This window comes from Aquila chrysaetos, chromosome 11, assembly GCF_900496995.4.
Source record: "Aquila chrysaetos chrysaetos chromosome 11, bAquChr1.4, whole genome shotgun sequence".
Classification (NCBI taxonomy): Eukaryota; Metazoa; Chordata; class Aves; order Accipitriformes; family Accipitridae; genus Aquila; species Aquila chrysaetos.
In genome coordinates, this window is record NC_044014.1 from 15,338,934 (window position 1) to 15,355,190 (window position 16,257).

Below are 16,257 nucleotides of genomic sequence, written 5' to 3' on the forward strand. Positions count from 1 at the left end.
GGCGGAGGCGGGGTGGCCCTAGGCCTGGTCCCCTGCGGTGCCCTCCACCGGGCAGGCTGCCCTGGGGCTTTCCACCGCTCTCCCCAGCGTCACGGGGCTGGAGGAGAAACGGGGCTGGGAGGCACAAGATGCCTCCTGGTGAAGGCAGCTTGGGCTCGTGGGGCCTTTTCACCTTAAACGCCTCCAAAAAGCGTTGTGCCAAGCTGCAAAATGACAAAGTGGAAACAAAGCAATGAACCTGGCAGCTCAGGGGGCAGGTAGCCTTCCCTGCAATCCATCAAATGCCCTACTTGACCCTGGTCTTAGTCATCAGCTACTTGCGCTTCTCTCCCAAGATCCGTTTACATTATGTCCCATATATTTCAGAAGATAGAGACTATCGTTGCCTTTTATTATTTAAGATTGGAGATTTCTCTCAAAGAAGCAACTCCCGGTTTTGGCATACACATCACCTTCCACCTCTCACCACAACAGTTGCTCCCATCCAACTATTCACAAATTTCATCAGGGAAAACTGAGGCAAAAGCCAATTGCTGCGTTCAGAAAAGTATCATTACATCCTATCACTTCCCAACATGCTTGTGTATTAGACTTACTAGAGGCTTCCTGAACAGGTTATTTTTATAAATTTACAGAAGCCAGGCAATTAATTGCAGTCAACAGATTTTGTAATTAAAGAGTGATTTGTAGGTATTTAATTTCAGCTATTAAGACCACCTGCAGCAAAGCAAGGCATTAAGCATCCTCGAGGAGCGTGCTCTGCTGCAGCAGTTGTGCTGAGCAACGATGAGCTGACCTTGAAGACCAAGTCACCCTTTTTAAACCTGTGTGGGGATTTGTATCTGTAAAGGCCCTGGACAGTCCAGGTGCTTACAATAAGGTAGTGCTGATGGGAGCCATTTGTATGGCTTCTTACTTAATTACAACCTACTGAATGAGCAGTGAGTACAAATACCAGCTTAGCTGTCTGTAGCTGAATGTGAGCAAAAATCTTGGGGAGCAAAACAAAGAAAAAGTAAGGTTCATTTCCAAAGTACTTTGTGGTGGGCTCTTTTCTATGCTATTTAGGCTGTTACTTTAAAATTTATAGTTCTTCTTTGAGTGTTGCTAACAGTATTTTGCTGCTTTGAGAAAGAACCTGAAATTCTGGTAAGTGCTTTTGAGGTTTTCCATGCTGGCTTCACGTGCTGACTTTAGCTGTTCCTTTACCTGTGCCCTCTATCCTTGCTATGCCTGAGTTTTTATGTTCAAGTTCTACTTTTTTTTTTTTTTTCCTGTAAGGCATTTCACTAGCTAAGATATGAACCTTGCATTAGCTTCAGTAGTCTTGTCTATAGGCAAGTTTAAAGCTCCCTGTCTGAGCATGTAATGTAATTGCTGAAGGAATGAGCTTCCTGTTGTTTTCCTTAGCTACAAAGGCATGTTCAGACAGGTATTGCAGCCCTGGTTACTACAGGAAAGCTTCTGCAAGGTGTGATGTGGTATCTTAGTGTATCTCCTGGCTCTATATGTGTCATTAAGGTATATCGGTGAAAAGAGACTGTAGAAGGCAAGCTACGTTCTTAAGATCAGGTTGTGTATCCTACTGTTTCTTGCTCCTCAGTTAAGTGAAGGCATCGTCTTGACTGTTTTTTCTCAGGATGTGAGTACATGTACACCAAACAAACGTCTGTCTCTGTTTTCTGCACTTATGACTAAAGACTGGTCTATGTTGCAATGTTTTACCAGTTACAATGGTAAAACAGTACTAGTGTTAGCTTAAATGTTTGTAGTAGTAGTGTACAACTGAGGTGTTCTGCACTTTGCTTGGCTTTTTGAAAACACAAATGCTTAAATCCCTTTGGTGGTGATGCCTCTTTCACCCCAGTACATCTGCTGTTTTATCTAGTAGATGGAAGTCCACATATGGTAGCATAACTTGGTTGGAGCATCAGTTCATGCCAGTGCTCTAGCCTGTAACTTTCCTAGCATCTCCTGCTTGTGAAAGATACTAATGTAAATTGTTATTGTTGTGTGATGATAGGCTTTAAACACTTTAGTTTGGAAAAAATGACATAGAAGGGCTTCTCTGAGTGATTGTGTTCTTGGAAACACAAGATTGCCTTTTGATTCCCATTAAAAAATCAATAATGTTACTTGTGAGCTATGTTCTGTATTGTCTAAAGACCATAACAGAAGGTAGTTGGATTATTTTTTTAAAAAAACATATTACAGAGTTGTAGATCAGCAGATGCTGCAGCTCTTTGCCTTGGGGGGGTGCAATAAGAGCACTATTCCCATGGGTAATTCTGGCTCAGATGTTTGAACTTAGGCTAGAAATATAGTGTGCATTGCTGTTGTAACAGAAGGTGCCTTTATACACTAAAGGGATGTGTATGATAAGTGTGTGTCAACAGAGGAAATCCACTGTGGGCATGAAGTCCCTCTGGAGAACCAGGCTGTGTAACTAGCTAAGGCCTTTGCAGGACACCAGGAGACTCTCCCAAGTACACTTCAAGGGTAAAGCCTTGTAATCAAGCAGCTGAGAGAGTGGGATGCTGCAACAGCACAAAAACAGTGTGGAAAACATGTTGCTCTGGTATGCAAACTGTCTGTGTGTGAGATAAGAAAGTGCCTGTAGGTAACTGGAGCTAGGCAGAGGAATCAAGGCTAAAGTAGAATGATTTGTCTTGGAGTGTGTAAAGTAAACAATGTACAACCGGGAGGAACCAGATAATTTTAGGGGTGTCTGAAGCAACTCTTGCAGGGTAGAACCTTGCAAGGCCACCCGCAGCATATCAGTAATACCATGTAAGGCTGAGATTGCCTAGGTAACCATAGTGGAAATGCCAGACTTGGTTACGGATGTAGGAAAACTGAGACCAATGGGGAAGAAGTAATTAGGGGCGGATTGCCTATTTGGGAGGAGACTGGAGGAAAGGAGGGATGAGCGTGGCAGAAAAGTGGATCCTGAAATAAGAGATTAAGGTATAAAATGAGAAGAAAGAATGAAGGCAGGAGCAGCTGGCTGTAGGAGTGCAGACACCTACAGATGGTAGTGAAGCCTGAGGACTCAAACTCAGTGGGATGCTGGAGTCGTGCTCCTTGGACAACCTGCTGGACTCACCACCAGGTTTATGTTGGAAAGACTTGGTGTGGGAGGGCAGAGCAAAGAGGTGTAGAGTTGCACCCTAGTACTAAGTGGTGTGGGAGGGAAGGGTGACATGCCTGTAACTCAATAGCAGTCATGTGGGGTTCATAAGACTTGATTAGTAGCCTCATAGTTGTGTGCAAAATGATACAAATAACCATGAGGTACTGGTGGTGTGTTAATGAGGCTATTGATCATTCAGTTGACCTATTGGTGTGATCGATAAAAGTTAAGTCTCCTGAGTCAGTTGTCTCAAGACTGCAATCTGAAGGGCAACAGCTGGGCAGAAGTGAGAGCTGGGAGCTTGTCCAGGATATCCTGATTTGGAAGCTTGAGCTGATACTGAGATCTTTTCACTGAAGAAGAGAGTTTGTGGATGGAGATGATGGTTATCAGATGAACTCTTAAGTGAGAGGAGGAGTGGATCTGTTTGTGCAGGCTGTGTCTGAACATGGAGGGGATCACTGGGACTAAACACTATGAAGTGCAGATGCTCAATTAAAGAAAAAAAAGTATTGTCTAGATACAGAGCTGTGTTTGGGAAAGGGTTTAGATGAGGAAAAAGGTGGTGGCTTTTGGTAGGGCTGACTGGGATCCTGAGACATAGGGTACAGAGATTTGAACTTCAGGTGAGGAAGGGTGCTTGATACAAAGGATGCCTGTAGTGGTGGAAGCTTTAATAACACAAAAGTTAGGCTATGCTGAAAGTAGGACATGTCAAGAAAGGAGAAAGCTTGGAGTGTGTCCAAAATCTAGACCTTGGTGCAACATCTCTACCCCAGGAGAGGCTGAAGGGGTGATGGTGTCAGGATTGCCTTGGCAGCAGGCAGGGGTGGTTTCCGGAGCCTTGCCTGCTGATGCAGTGACCCCTTGGTAACACTCACGGTGTTTTATTCTTGGCAGTGCAGCTGCTTCAGACCTGCTGTGTTATCCAGCAGCTGCAGTAAGAGTAGGAGGAGTGGCTGCTCCAAACCTCTCTGTCAGCAGCAAGTTGCATTTTGACTGCTATTTGAGCACAGTTATGCAAGGGGGTGGTTTTTAGATCATCAGAGTCGAGTAAAGACTTGTTCTGTGATGACTAGGGCTTTTCCTGGTGTTTTGACCTCATACAGAGTCTGGGCTTTGCACAGACCTCAGAAATAAATGCCAGACCCACGCTGGATTTCAGTGCTTTCTGGGAATGCTGCTTCAAATAGCTGAAACAGATCTACTCCCTCTTCAAAGGGCCTACATAAGGGGTGACTGACTGTAATATGTATTAACTGCTATTTCTGCAGTTACCAGTGCCAGCTGGAGCTCTTTTCTTCATGGTGCACTAGTAACAGCAGAGTTCAGAGGGAGCAGGGTGAGGACTGGGGTCTTCTGGCTTCAGAAGTTAAATCCTCCCTCTTGGCTGAGCTGAAGAGATTGCTCATGGTGCAAGAGCAAGGAGTGGTTCTGAGCCCATTTCTTGGAGGGGAGCACCAAGTGCAGTACGTTTTGCGTGGATGCCCTTTTGGGAGGGTAGCAGCTTGCTCCTCCTTGAGAAGGGAGTTGGTGTGTCTGAGGTCCTCTAGGCTGTTCATCCCAAAAGGAGCTCTGGTATCAGCTGTTCTCATGGTATCTTTTCAGTTGGCTTGGGCAGCTGTAAGAATTGGGACAGTGAAGTAGTTCCTGATGGAAAAGTCCCTCCTGTGGTGTGGTGGGAAGCAGGGTCAGATCCCCAGTGTTGCTGGGGAAGTTTCTTGGACTGGGTGAGTGGTGTGGGGAGGGGAAGGAGATGAGGCTGCTTTTAGGCCTTCCTACAGTGCCAGTTGCACCATTCAAAGTGCCAGAGGAGCAAACAGGCTTCTTCCTGGCTAAAGAGTCTTGTAGACCAGCATTTTTTGCACTCTACAAAGCCTACGCACCAGTGCCCTGCTCCTCAGGGGTGTTCCAGGCTCCTCAGCTGTGCTCACAAAGCCAAATTTTTGTTAGCTTCAGAGATGAGTGGGTGAAGGAATTAGTCCAGTCTGGAAACCTGGGCTGCTTGCCCTGCTGTCAGGCTGAGGGTGTCACCTCTCAGCTGCTGCTCCTGCCCAGCTCTGTACCCTGGGGGCAAGCAGGGGGGCCCACAGCCATCTCCATCTGTCTGCTGCCCTGTGTTGCTGTTTTCTTTGATTCTACCAAAATAGCTTTTGTATTTACCTTTTAGTGAAAGCATTAAAAACTGTCTGGATTGGCGGGTTTCTCCTGTTTCTACTAATCTCCGTTTATAATCTTTCTCAAACCCTTTCCACCTTGTAGCTTTACTGCTCTTTGGGGAGTCATTAAGCTTTCATTCAAGTACCTGCTCTTCTCTGCAAAGCCCTTTTCTTTTTCGTGGGCTGTTTTCAAGCTGCTTTCAGTATCAGTTATCTTCCTTTACATGTTACCACTAGACCACACAAGGGACCATGGCATATAACCTCACCTGTTTTCTGAGAAGCAGAGGCTGTGTGTTCTGCCTCACCAAACTTTCCATTCAGGAATATTTGAGAGGATTGGTGTAAGGAGACACTGGTGTGTAATAGCTGCCCAGCTTCTGGTACGCAGGGCCAGCTCTGCCTGCAGGAAGCAGGTTATCGCTACATGCGCTGTGGCTTTACAGAAAATGAATTGCATGCAGAAACCTGTGACCGTGGTGGCAGTCAGGGCTCAAGTCTGAAGCAGAGAGCTCCTCCTGAGCTGGCCTGCTGTGCTGCCTGAGTATGGGAGCTGGCAGGCTGCTGCCCTCATTGAGGTTGTGCTCTGTGCTGCCAAGAGGCCACAGGCATGCAGTGTGTGAGCAGGAGTGGGGCAGAAATGGCCCCGTTTCATCTCACCCCACCACACAGCATCTTTCTCCCTTTCTAGATGTAGTGAGAGCTTGTCTCTTCCAAGAAGTCAACCTTCCTCTCGGGTTGTGGTGGGCTTTGCCGGACAAATGGGAGGCAGGACCTGTTCCCTGCAGCCCTGATTTGCACTGCTGTTAACCAGCCACTGCCTTGTGGCACCTTGTTGTACTAGGCATGATGTAGTAACCTCCTGCGGAATTATTTAACACTCCTTGGAGTGCTTTGCTGGGACAGTGTGGGTTTGCTTTTCTCTTGGAGAATGTAGCATATGTGGTGCTTTTTTACCTTTAGGAAGAGGGGGGTGCAAAACCCAAAAGTGCTTCCATGATTAAGCAGCACTGGTGTGGGAATCTGCTCCCCTAGGTGAAAATTAAGGCCTGAAAGGACCTAGCTTGTAATGAGCTATTGCACTTGCCTTGAATTCCTGTGTTGCTGCCAAGAGCATCCCTTTTAGGAAGGCAGCCAAGTGCCTCTGTCCTATGGATTAGTACTGGTGATGGAGAAGCAAAGCTATAGTGTTGTGCTGTTCTCCCACCTCCCCAAGAAGTACTTGGGAGTCTTCTCCTGGGTGAGTCTTTCTTCAAAGAACTCACAGAGCATGATCTTATGTTGGCAATGGGGGGGGGGGGGGGGGGTGGAAGTGACAAGGGAAAAAAAGAAACTTCTTTGTTGTAATGCTCTCCTGTGCACTGTCTCTAGCTACTAGAATGCTGGATAAGTGTGTGGGACTCTGACACCAGAGCTATGGAGGACAAACCTTAGGTTTGAGTAGGTTTTATTTTAACTTTTCTGTTCCAGAACAGTCCTTGAAGTTTTGGGTTGGTTTTTTTGGTTGGGTGGTTTTTTTTTTTTCCCTCCAAGGCAGGCATTTGGCAAAGCTTTGTCAGATGGCAACAATTTTGCAGAGTCTGCTCAAAATGGGGAGACTAACTGGAAACAACTCATGACTTCTTCATCCCCTTGATTAGGGGAAAACATTGCTTTTGCAGTATTCATGCCTGTACTCTTGGGAGTTGCTACAGAGCAATGGCAACATATCTGTGGTTTCTGTGGGGTGGGGAGAAGAATAGGGCAGGAAGAAAGCCTGAAAGAACAGTCTGAAAGTTTGGGTGCTGGAACAGTGGAGAGGAAAAGGTAACTTAATGGGATCCCCCATTCTCTTTGTTTGGGAGCTGATCACAGGGCAATGGCATGAGGCAAGAATAGTCTTGGTTGAGACTTAGAGTAAAATAGATGGCCGTGTTCTCTCCTGTGGTCTGAATGTCTCTACAGTTCTGCTGGCTTGCAGTATGCTTATGCTGAGGAAGCATCTAACCTGTTCAAACTGCCAGCCTGACCTGAGGACCCAGCTAACTTTGGTTGCTGCTTCAGGTGGACAGAAGACATGGTGACACACTTCGAACTGTTGGTCTTGGTGGAACCAATCTCTCCAGATACGTGAGATACTTGTATGAAGTTTCATGTGTTGGATACTGTGGCACACCTTGTATGTTGATCTATGCCCATGCTACAGTCAGGCTCACTTTAATCTCTCTCCTAGAGAATATGCAGTTTGGCATGGACCTGAATGTTTACACTTTCCTCAGTTTTCTGTAGCTCACAGTGGTTTTCATGCTCCACAACTACCTAAACAGAAAGTTCCCGAAATTCAAAGCTAGCTTGGGTGACAGTGAAGCTCTACTACCTTGAGACATGTCAAGCAAAAAAACCATGCTCGTCTGTAGCGCTAGGAAGTAATTTCTGCTGCTTTAGATACTAGAAAAGCCCTACCAGCCTTGAGCATTTCTGTATTAACTAGTGGTGGATTCATCACCTGTTGTAACTGTGTAACAGAGTGGTGAAACAAAATTTTCTCTGTACTTGAATTATCAAGTGTACTCTCTGGTTTTGTATTGGAGGCATTGCTTGATTGCTCCGTAGCAGCTCTGTCTGGGTCAGCTGGTACTGAAACAGGCTTTGCTTGGCAGATCAAGTATTTTGGGAGCTGTGGTGTCAGTCTCCTTGACCTGCACCAAGACGTGTGAGGAAGGAGAGGCCCTGCCAGATGGCTGGGCAGTGGCTGAGGGAATTGCTGGAGTCAGCTCTGGCAAGCTTGGGAAGAGTCTGAAGTATCATGTTCTCACCAAGCAGAGAAATTAAGATCTTATTTCAGCTGGCGGTGACATTTTTGGGAGTTTTCTCTCCTTTTTTTGTGCATGGCTTCTCATTCAGCTCCAGCCAAGTGGGGCTGAACCCTTTTCCAGCAAGGTCAAAACTGCTGGAAAGGCTTGAAGGGAGAGGCTGCCCTGTCTCTTACTGTGGCCTTTCTTACTGGGTTGGTCCTTTGTTGCTCCAGGCTGGCAACCACAGCTCCCAGTGCCCTGGCTGGGGAGGCTTGGCTCCCAGGCACAGCATGGTGCCTGCCCATCCACCCTTTCAGTCTGTACCACCAAGGAGCTGGTGTATATTTATGGCTGTTAGTGGCTCTCGGGACCAAGGCATTGAGCAGAGCTCAGCTCAAGCTTTAAGGACTGTTGTGCACTTTTCCTGCTCAGGACATGCAGGTGCCAGGCAATGGATGTAGTGATTTTTCCCAACGCATAGCAGAGCTTGAAATTGGAGCAAGGGAAGAAAGTGGATGGTAGCCTGAAGTAATGGGTCAGCCAGGATCCCTTCTCTCCTTCTGGTCCTACATCCAACAGCCTCCAGCTCTTGAAAAGCAGGGGGAGAGAGCTGGAGGCTGTTGGATATTTACTTCCAAAGCCAGGGCAGATTCTGGCTGCTGGCACCCAAGAAACAAGGGAAGTGGGAGTAGCTGAAGAAGGGGAGGAGAGACTGAATGGGGGTTGGACCCTTTTCTTAAGGTGTACCACTAGGTAATGCTGGTATTTGGGGGTTGGGGTTTTTAAGCATCTGACTTTTGATGCCTTCTGGCCATCAGATGGTCTAACAAAAGATCCTCTTCCTGGCAAACCCTGTTTTCCCTGAAGCACTACCAGCTCTCGCTTCCTAGTGAGTGTGGGACAGGGTCAGGCAAGCTGGTACTGGTGCTCTCAAAGCCCTCTCTCCTCCCATATGCATGGATTTGTCACACCCTAGCTCAACCATGCAGAGTCCTTTGCTCCAGCACTGGTCTCCCAAAACCTGCCTCTGGAAGCTGAAGCAGCCTGAAGGTCAATATGAACAATAGGCACTGGTGTAATGGTGGGGTAAACCATGATGTCAGCCCCTGGGAGCACAAGGTGGCAGCTCTGGAGGGGGAGGGCAGGAGCTTTGTGCCTCCTGCATACCAAAACCTTGTTGCAACACACCTGATGAATCAGAGCAGCACTGCGCCCTGCAAGCCAGGAGCTGGGATTTGGCCCCTTGTGCTTGCGAAGGTAAGCCTGTGTCAGGGCAATCCTGAGAGCTCTGGTGCTCAGGCACAGGGGGAGAGCTCTGTACGACGGAGCAGACGGGGACAGGGCAGAGCCAGGCAGCTGCGCAGTGGAGCCCAGGAAAGGCAAAGCCAGCCAGAGCCCCAGCTGCTAAGCCAAGGCTTGCCTTGATGGGTTTGCAAACTTCCTCCGGGGCTGTGAAGTATTGTCCACGCTGTGTCAGCTGTCAACACCTTCCTCCTGGGTGATCTGCTTCCAGGGAAATGTCGTCACTTCTGTGGTTGGGCATGTGGCAGTGCTGCCCTGGAGCACTCCCAGCCCTGCTTAATCCTCATCTCATTCCCTCTCTTATCTCTTCAGTTTGCTGCTGGTTGTGGGCTATCCTGCCTGGTTGAGCCACCAGCTTGTTCCCCTTGTCTTTTTCCAGTGCAAAATTAAAGCAACATCTGTGCTTGAGCTGCATCAGTGCTAAAACCTGAGCAATTTGCAGATGGCCTGTCACCCCTTCTCCTGCAGCTGCAGGGAAGACCTGGGAGCACTGATGCTGCCAGCCAAAATGCAAGGTGCTACAGTGGGTGGTAGATGGGCCGTCTGTAGCTTTTGACCAAGAGCTGGTCATCAGCTAGATGAGAACAGCTTCTCCAGAGCTGTCCTAAACTGGCATGAAGCAGCACACTGATCCAGCAGGAGTGAGCTAGGCTTGCTTTGTTTTACTCAGTGGATGCAGTAGCTGCGTGCTCTCAGTGCAGACTGCCTGCTCTGAAACACAACGGATCTGTGGAAATGATTCTGTGAATCTCACTGGGGATGCAGGGCTGAACTGGATTAAAGGAGGCACTGAGACTTTTTAAGAAGAGACCATTTATTCCATTTACCCACCTTGTGCTGCCATTGACATACAATACCCCTCTGGATTTTTGTGGTGGTTCTGAGCAAGTTAGGCAGGCAAGGTGTTTGGGAGCTAGCTAATAGTGTGCTTTCAATAAAGATCTAATGAAGTGTGCTCAAACAGTGTGCAGTGGAGCTCTTTGCTGCAGGAGGCTCAGCTCTAAACCTCTTCAGAGTGGTCAGGCAAACTCAGGAAGAGACTTATAGGAGCCCTCAAGTACAGAGATGCACCCAGCCCTGTCCTTTCCTGGTGAGTGCCTGAGCTGTGCTCTTTTCTAACTGGGCTATATGCAGAAAACATCACAGTGCCTGCTCTCCTGCTCCCCAACACCTGCTAGTGAGCTGGGGAGACCTCAGTCAAAGCTATTCAAGCTTGCTTTCTTTGCTTGAAGCTATTTGAGCCTTTTTCTTTTATTTTATTTTCTTCTTTTTTTTTTTGTAATGGCTTTAAATGGACTGTGTTGTGAATTCTTTTTTTTCTTTTTCTTTCTTTTTTTTAATCTGAGGAGGTGATGGTTATGATGGGCTTTGGCTCCTAGGCTGCAGGTCTTGTTTAAGGGTACTGCCTGGTCTTGTCTAAATTACCTAGTGCTGTTCCCCTCTGCAGGGGGTAGACTTCTAGCTTGGCACCCATGGCAAAAGCAGGCTTGAGCTAGGGCAGATTACAAACCTCAAGGGACAGGAACAAATTGTGGTGGTTGAAAAAAGAAACACCTCCATTGTGTGGTACCCAGCATTGCTTGCAGCAAGCAGGTTTTTAGGGGACTGCCAAATTTCCTGTTAGGCTGGAGGAAAGCACTGAACTGAGGGATGAGTTTCATCTTACCTTCTTGATCAACACCTGTGTGAGAGGCAACTCTGTAGGTAAGACTGAAGCAAAAAGAGCCTGCAGGATCTGAACTCTGAAAAAAAAAAAATAAATATCTTGCAGCCTTCAGTTCTGTGTATGGTCTTTTCCTGTCTCTGGTAGCAAACTTTTTTTTTAAAAAACCCATGCTATGTACAGCTTCCCTTCCTGTCCTTGGGGAGAGAATAATGAGTCATGGGAGGACATTGCTTAATGCCCTGGAGGTGCTTGGATTGTCTGGTTCAGGCAGGAACAAATTCAGTTGTGGGTCAGAGTTGCTCAAGATAAATGCACACTTGAACGTGAATGATAACTAGTGAGACCAAAACAAGATGCCTTCACATGAGAACTTGTCAGAGGAAATGTAGATGTGCCTGGATTTTGCTCTAGAAACAAATAGTAGGCACAGCTCTTGTTTGCTTATCAGAGTAGAAGCAGGGCTTTGGGAGGATGGGGGAGAGTGTCAAGGACAGTTGATTTTTTTTTTTATTTTTATTTGTTTAAGATCTCCTTGTCTGGGCAGAATGGCAGCTGAAATGATTGCAGCAGGGCTGGGCTGCGTCCTCTTTCCTCTCTTTGCTGGCTTTCTTTATTTTTGGGCTTCTTTCACTTGCGTTTGCCTTCCCCATTTTTATGCCTGCTCAAGAGTCTCTAGCTTCTTGCAGTGTGTCTGCTGCCTCCCAGCAGTACAGAGCCATGTCACGAAGATGTGAGGCCATCTCTTCCGCCCTCAGTGGCTTTTATGCCAGCTTATTCCTGTCCTTGTAACTCCAAGATCTGGGTGTGTTAAATGATGAGTCTTGCTGAGCAGCTAACGGGCAGTTGCTGGCAGTGTGGCTCCGCTTGTTCTTGGCATGTTACTACTCCTGCAAGCTGCAGATGCAGAGAGCTTGTTTTATTAACTAGTTGGTATGTTTACAGTGCTATGCATATCTCCTTATTCAGCCTGGTTCTGGAATGTATATAACCAATGTAAATTGTTTCTATTCCCTTCTTGTCCTCACAGCTTTTGAGACTCAGCAACTGCTCTGGAGAAACGTCCCCTGTATAGAACCCCAGCTCCTGTACCATGTTCCAGTCTGGCTTTGTGCCACAGGGGTATTACCCAACCGTGATCCCACCTTCTGCCTACATCCACCCACCGCTGCGGACTGGGAGAGCAGAAGACATGACCAGCTCCATGATGTTCCCTCCCATCCACATGCACAGCTACTACAGCCAACCCATTGCCTTTGTGGTGGATCGGAACAGCTACCCTGACTATGCGGGAGGTCAGGTGGAGTATCATCATCTCTACAATGCGTCCAATCCCTACTTCCATCCATACTACACCTGGCACTTCCCTCCTGTGGTCCCAATCCCTCTCTACAATCCCTATGCAAGCTACAATCCCTACGCTGCCTACCAGAGCTCAGATCAGTATCGAGACATGTGGCCAGAAGGCTTCACAATGAGAGGGGAACTTCAATGGGGGAAGCTCGGAAAGGTGTTTGGACCGAGGAAAGACCTCCCAGAATTTGTGAAGGATGATCTCCGGAGGGTTTACGGCACCTACCCACGGACCAGTGTCTCCATAACCTACCGGAAAGGGGAGTTCTTGGTCAAGGGAGACCCCAAGGCAGGAGAGCAGGTATATGCAGTGGAAAAAAAAGTCATCCAGCGGGCTGTGACACCCAGTGCTAGTGAGGCAGATGACAGCAGTGAGGACCGGAACCGTAAGAAGAAAAAGAAACTGAGACATTGATGTGGTCAGTCACCTGATGGACAGATGCTCCAGAGCACTTGTGAGAGCTAGTTAGCAGCTGTTCTTGGTGCAGCTGGCAAGTAGTACAAGCAATGAATGCCACCACTCCCATTGGCTTTTAATTGCTCCCCATCTTCCACAAGCTTATGGCAGCTTTACCCTGTTTGATGCACAATGCCTATCCTGTGAAGAAATCACATGGCACTTGATTGTCTGCCGGATCAGCTCTTTGGTCCTGATTTTGAAGTGAAAGTTTGATTTCCACTGGTTTGAGTGGTCACAATCTGGTGGGGGGATTTGCAGACAGCAGCCCTTGATTAGAAGGTGGACCTCTTCCTACCCTGCCCAAGGGAAGGTCCTGGAAGCTGGCTCCCTTCCTGGCACTTGGTTAAGGAGATAAATGGGATTTCTTCCAGGCTGGGGGCAGTGTAGGTCCCAGGGGAGAGAGGGGTTCTTGAACACTGTGAAGAGCAATTGTCTGCGTATCTTGTCACTGCTGTTTATGACCATACCATTGTGCTTAATCACCGTGTGATGCCTGTACACAGCACTTCCCTATATGCTGGTGGAAGATCTTTGTGTCCCCATCTTCTCACACTTGGTAACCTAGTGCTCAGTTCTCCTAGCCATGTGTACTTGTTGAAATTGCTGCTTGAGGCCCTGCTCTGGGTCTGACTCAGCTCTGGTTGGAGGTGCTGGTTCTCCAGCAAGATTACTGGAGTTGTGTGAACCACAGCACTTCCACAGCTTGGCCTTTTGGAAGGGTGGACTTCAGAGTTGTGCTGGAAACCTGGAGGGTTGTGAGGGGCTGGGTCTGACTTGCTTGCAAACTTCTGTACCTTTTAAATGACTATAAATAAACAACAAAAAAACCCCCAAATGTGAATGCTTATATTTCTGGGATTTTAGCTACCTGACAGCAGTCTCTCCTGTGAACAGCTCGCAACCTGATCTGACACTTTTTTGCAAAGTTAAGGATGACTTCTGATGTGGCTCTTGCCCAGCTGCAGTGGGTTATTCTGCTTGCTCTACTTGGCAGTACCCTGCCTTGCCCCAGTTTGTTGCCTGACAGCTTCCCCTTTGGGGACCAGCAGGGACTTTCTGAGCATACAGGAGACCTGCTCTGTCCCCCTGTAGCCTCCTCCGACATGCCACAGGGGAGAAAGGCCTTCTAATGCGGGACGGAACTGGGTGCTCCCCATCTGCATAGCAAAGGAGAAAGCCTGTGAGGCTGAACTTGGTGGCCCTGAATTGCTATAAAGTCAAAGCAAGTGGATTTTTTTAAATTAATGCAACAGTTTTTAAGTAATTGCCAGATTGTCTCGGTAACTATCTGGATTTCCCCTTCCCTAATCAGCTTCTTGGAAATGGGTTAACTCTGCTGCCAGTTAAAGCTGCAAGAGGGCTGAACCAGAAAACTGCTGCAGAAACCTCAGACCAAGCTGATGGTCCTTGGCTGTGTTGCAAGCAGTGGTGGCTGTGGGGCTTACTGAATGGGCCAGAAAAGCCCTCCACTAATGACTGGTGGCTCCTCAGATATGCCTTTAGCTACCCAGTATAGGAAAAATGTAGCAATTCCTGTCTTTTTTCACTCTTCCTTGGCTAAGCAGGGCATCCTGAGTAGAGATGTGCAGTTAGATGTCTGCTGTCCCAGTCTGGCAGCCTTGCTGCAGTGCTGGTGTTGCACTCCCTGTCCTTCCAGCAGCTTAAGCAGTGAACCCAAAGTTCATGCATTGGATCCTGATGTGGGCAGTGCAGCACTCTGAGGGGGTGCTGGAAGGAGTTTCTTCCCCATCCCTTATAGCTGGAGCAGGGCACAACTGGGCTGTCGGAGCTGGATGCTGCCTGCTGTGGGAAGGGTGTTGGGAAGGGGCTGCTTTAGGTGAGATACTGGAGCAGGTGCAAACCAGCTCTTCTAGGCAAGGTGAGAGGGAGCATGAGGTTTGCCCTATGGTGATAATCGGATGCTACATAAATTACTGGGACTTACATAATAATTTACCTTAAATGCCACTCCTTCAGCCAATAAATTCCTGGTGGCAGCTTTGCACTGTGTTATGGTGGAAAATGTCCCCAGAACTCAAGGTGGGCAGCTGAGGTCTCCCAGAGCTATATGATGGATGGGTGGAAAGAGAGCCTGTTGCCTCTACAAAAGCTTTCTCCAAATACCTGTTCCTGCTGGGGACATCTCTGGGGCCCACAGGGAGAGAGCAGGCACAGCCCTTAACTTTACCTGTCCTGTCCTGTTTATCTTCTCCAAAGTTTTGTTTGGTTTTGCTGCCCAGACTCTGAACAGGAGATTGCCGGGCACACCCAGGCTGTTGTTCTGACTGTGTATTTTTAGCAGAGGCTTACAATCACATGCAGTACATCAGGAGGCAGCAACGTATTTATTTTCTCAAGTGCCATTTCACTTCCAGAAGGAAGAAAACATTTTCTAGTTGGGCTTTTTTTCCCATGAGGGAAAGCCTGCCACAAATGGCCACTGCCTAGAGCGGCTCTCTGAACACAGGGTTTCCCATGGTGGCTGTAACTCACCTCCATCCCTACTCTGGTCTCTGTGGGAGCAAAGATTTGCACGTTTCTTGCAGGAGCAGCTCACGGTTATATTTGCTTGATGAAGGTTTGAGGCTCATTTGCTGCCCAGCTGCAGAACTGAATCCATAGGGCATTTCTGGAGGCTTTAACGCCTATGGAATTCAGTTCTCAGAGCCAAGCAGCCAGTGCGAGTCAGCTTCCCCTGGCCCCAGCCAGCTCCGTCTCAATCTGCAAGGGGGGAAAAAATAGCAAAGAGCTCATCATGTCGCTGACACAGTGCAGGCACTGAGCTGACACAGATTTTTGCAACTGGGAGCTGCTGCAAGGAGACAACTCTGGCACCTCTCACCCCAGAAGCGGCACACGCAGCCATGGCTTTCTTTGGAAACTTTGCTTAAGTTGGCTGCTATTTTTTTCCACCGCTTCCACGTGTTGTCCTGTCATTCGGAGCTGCTGCAGAGCTTCAGGTCAGCCCTGAGCTCTATAAACTTGCTGGAGCTGTAAGAGAAATACCATTTCTTCCAGATGGGGCTGGTATTCGCAGGTGCATTGGGAATCCTGCCTACATGTTTGCCCTGTGTGTGGGTGGTAACACATCCCTCAGTCTAAACTGCTCCTCTGTGAGTGTGTCTGAAAATGGGGTGCAACCATGCCGGGGGCAGTGGGGGGATGCTCAGCACTGCAGGAGCAGCCTAGCGCTCCTGGGCGCCAGCCCTCTGCTCTGCTCGTACCAAAACCAGCACTCGCAGGAACCTCTGGAACTGGGATGTGCCAGCTGATGGATGGAGATGGTTTGTGCAGCAGGTGATACCACAAGTGGACCATGAGGCAGGGGAGCCTGCCCGTTTGGGACTGGGAAGGGACAGAGGGTAATTCTGCAGCTTAAAATGAAGCAGTGAAAGGCCTTTTCCAGGCAGCAT

The 16,257-nt window shown here is 48.1% G+C and overlaps 1 protein-coding gene across 2 annotated transcripts; it reads left to right on the forward strand.

Moving 5' to 3' along the window:
• Positions 1-902: 902 nt before the first annotated feature.
• C11H10orf95 (chromosome 11 C10orf95 homolog) lies at positions 903-13,666 on the forward strand. 2 transcript variants are annotated; one of them, XM_030031558.2, is made up of 2 exons: positions 903-1,015; positions 12,062-13,666. In XM_030031558.2, the coding sequence occupies exon 2, from the start codon at positions 12,125-12,127 to the stop codon at positions 12,797-12,799; it is 675 nt and encodes a 224-aa protein (XP_029887418.1). In that variant the 5' UTR covers positions 903-1,015; positions 12,062-12,124; the 3' UTR covers positions 12,800-13,666. The 2 variants fall into 2 exon arrangements, with proteins under 2 accessions (XP_029887418.1, XP_040983432.1); XM_041127498.1 differs by lacking the exon at positions 903-1,015 and adding an exon at positions 10,998-11,454.
• Positions 13,667-16,257: the final 2,591 nt, after the last annotated feature.

Bases quoted from the DNA above. Each gene is read 5' to 3' on its own strand.
- C11H10orf95 (XM_030031558.2), top strand. From the start codon at position 12,125: ATGTTCCAGTCTGGCTTTGTGCCACAGGGGTATTACCCAACCGTGATC.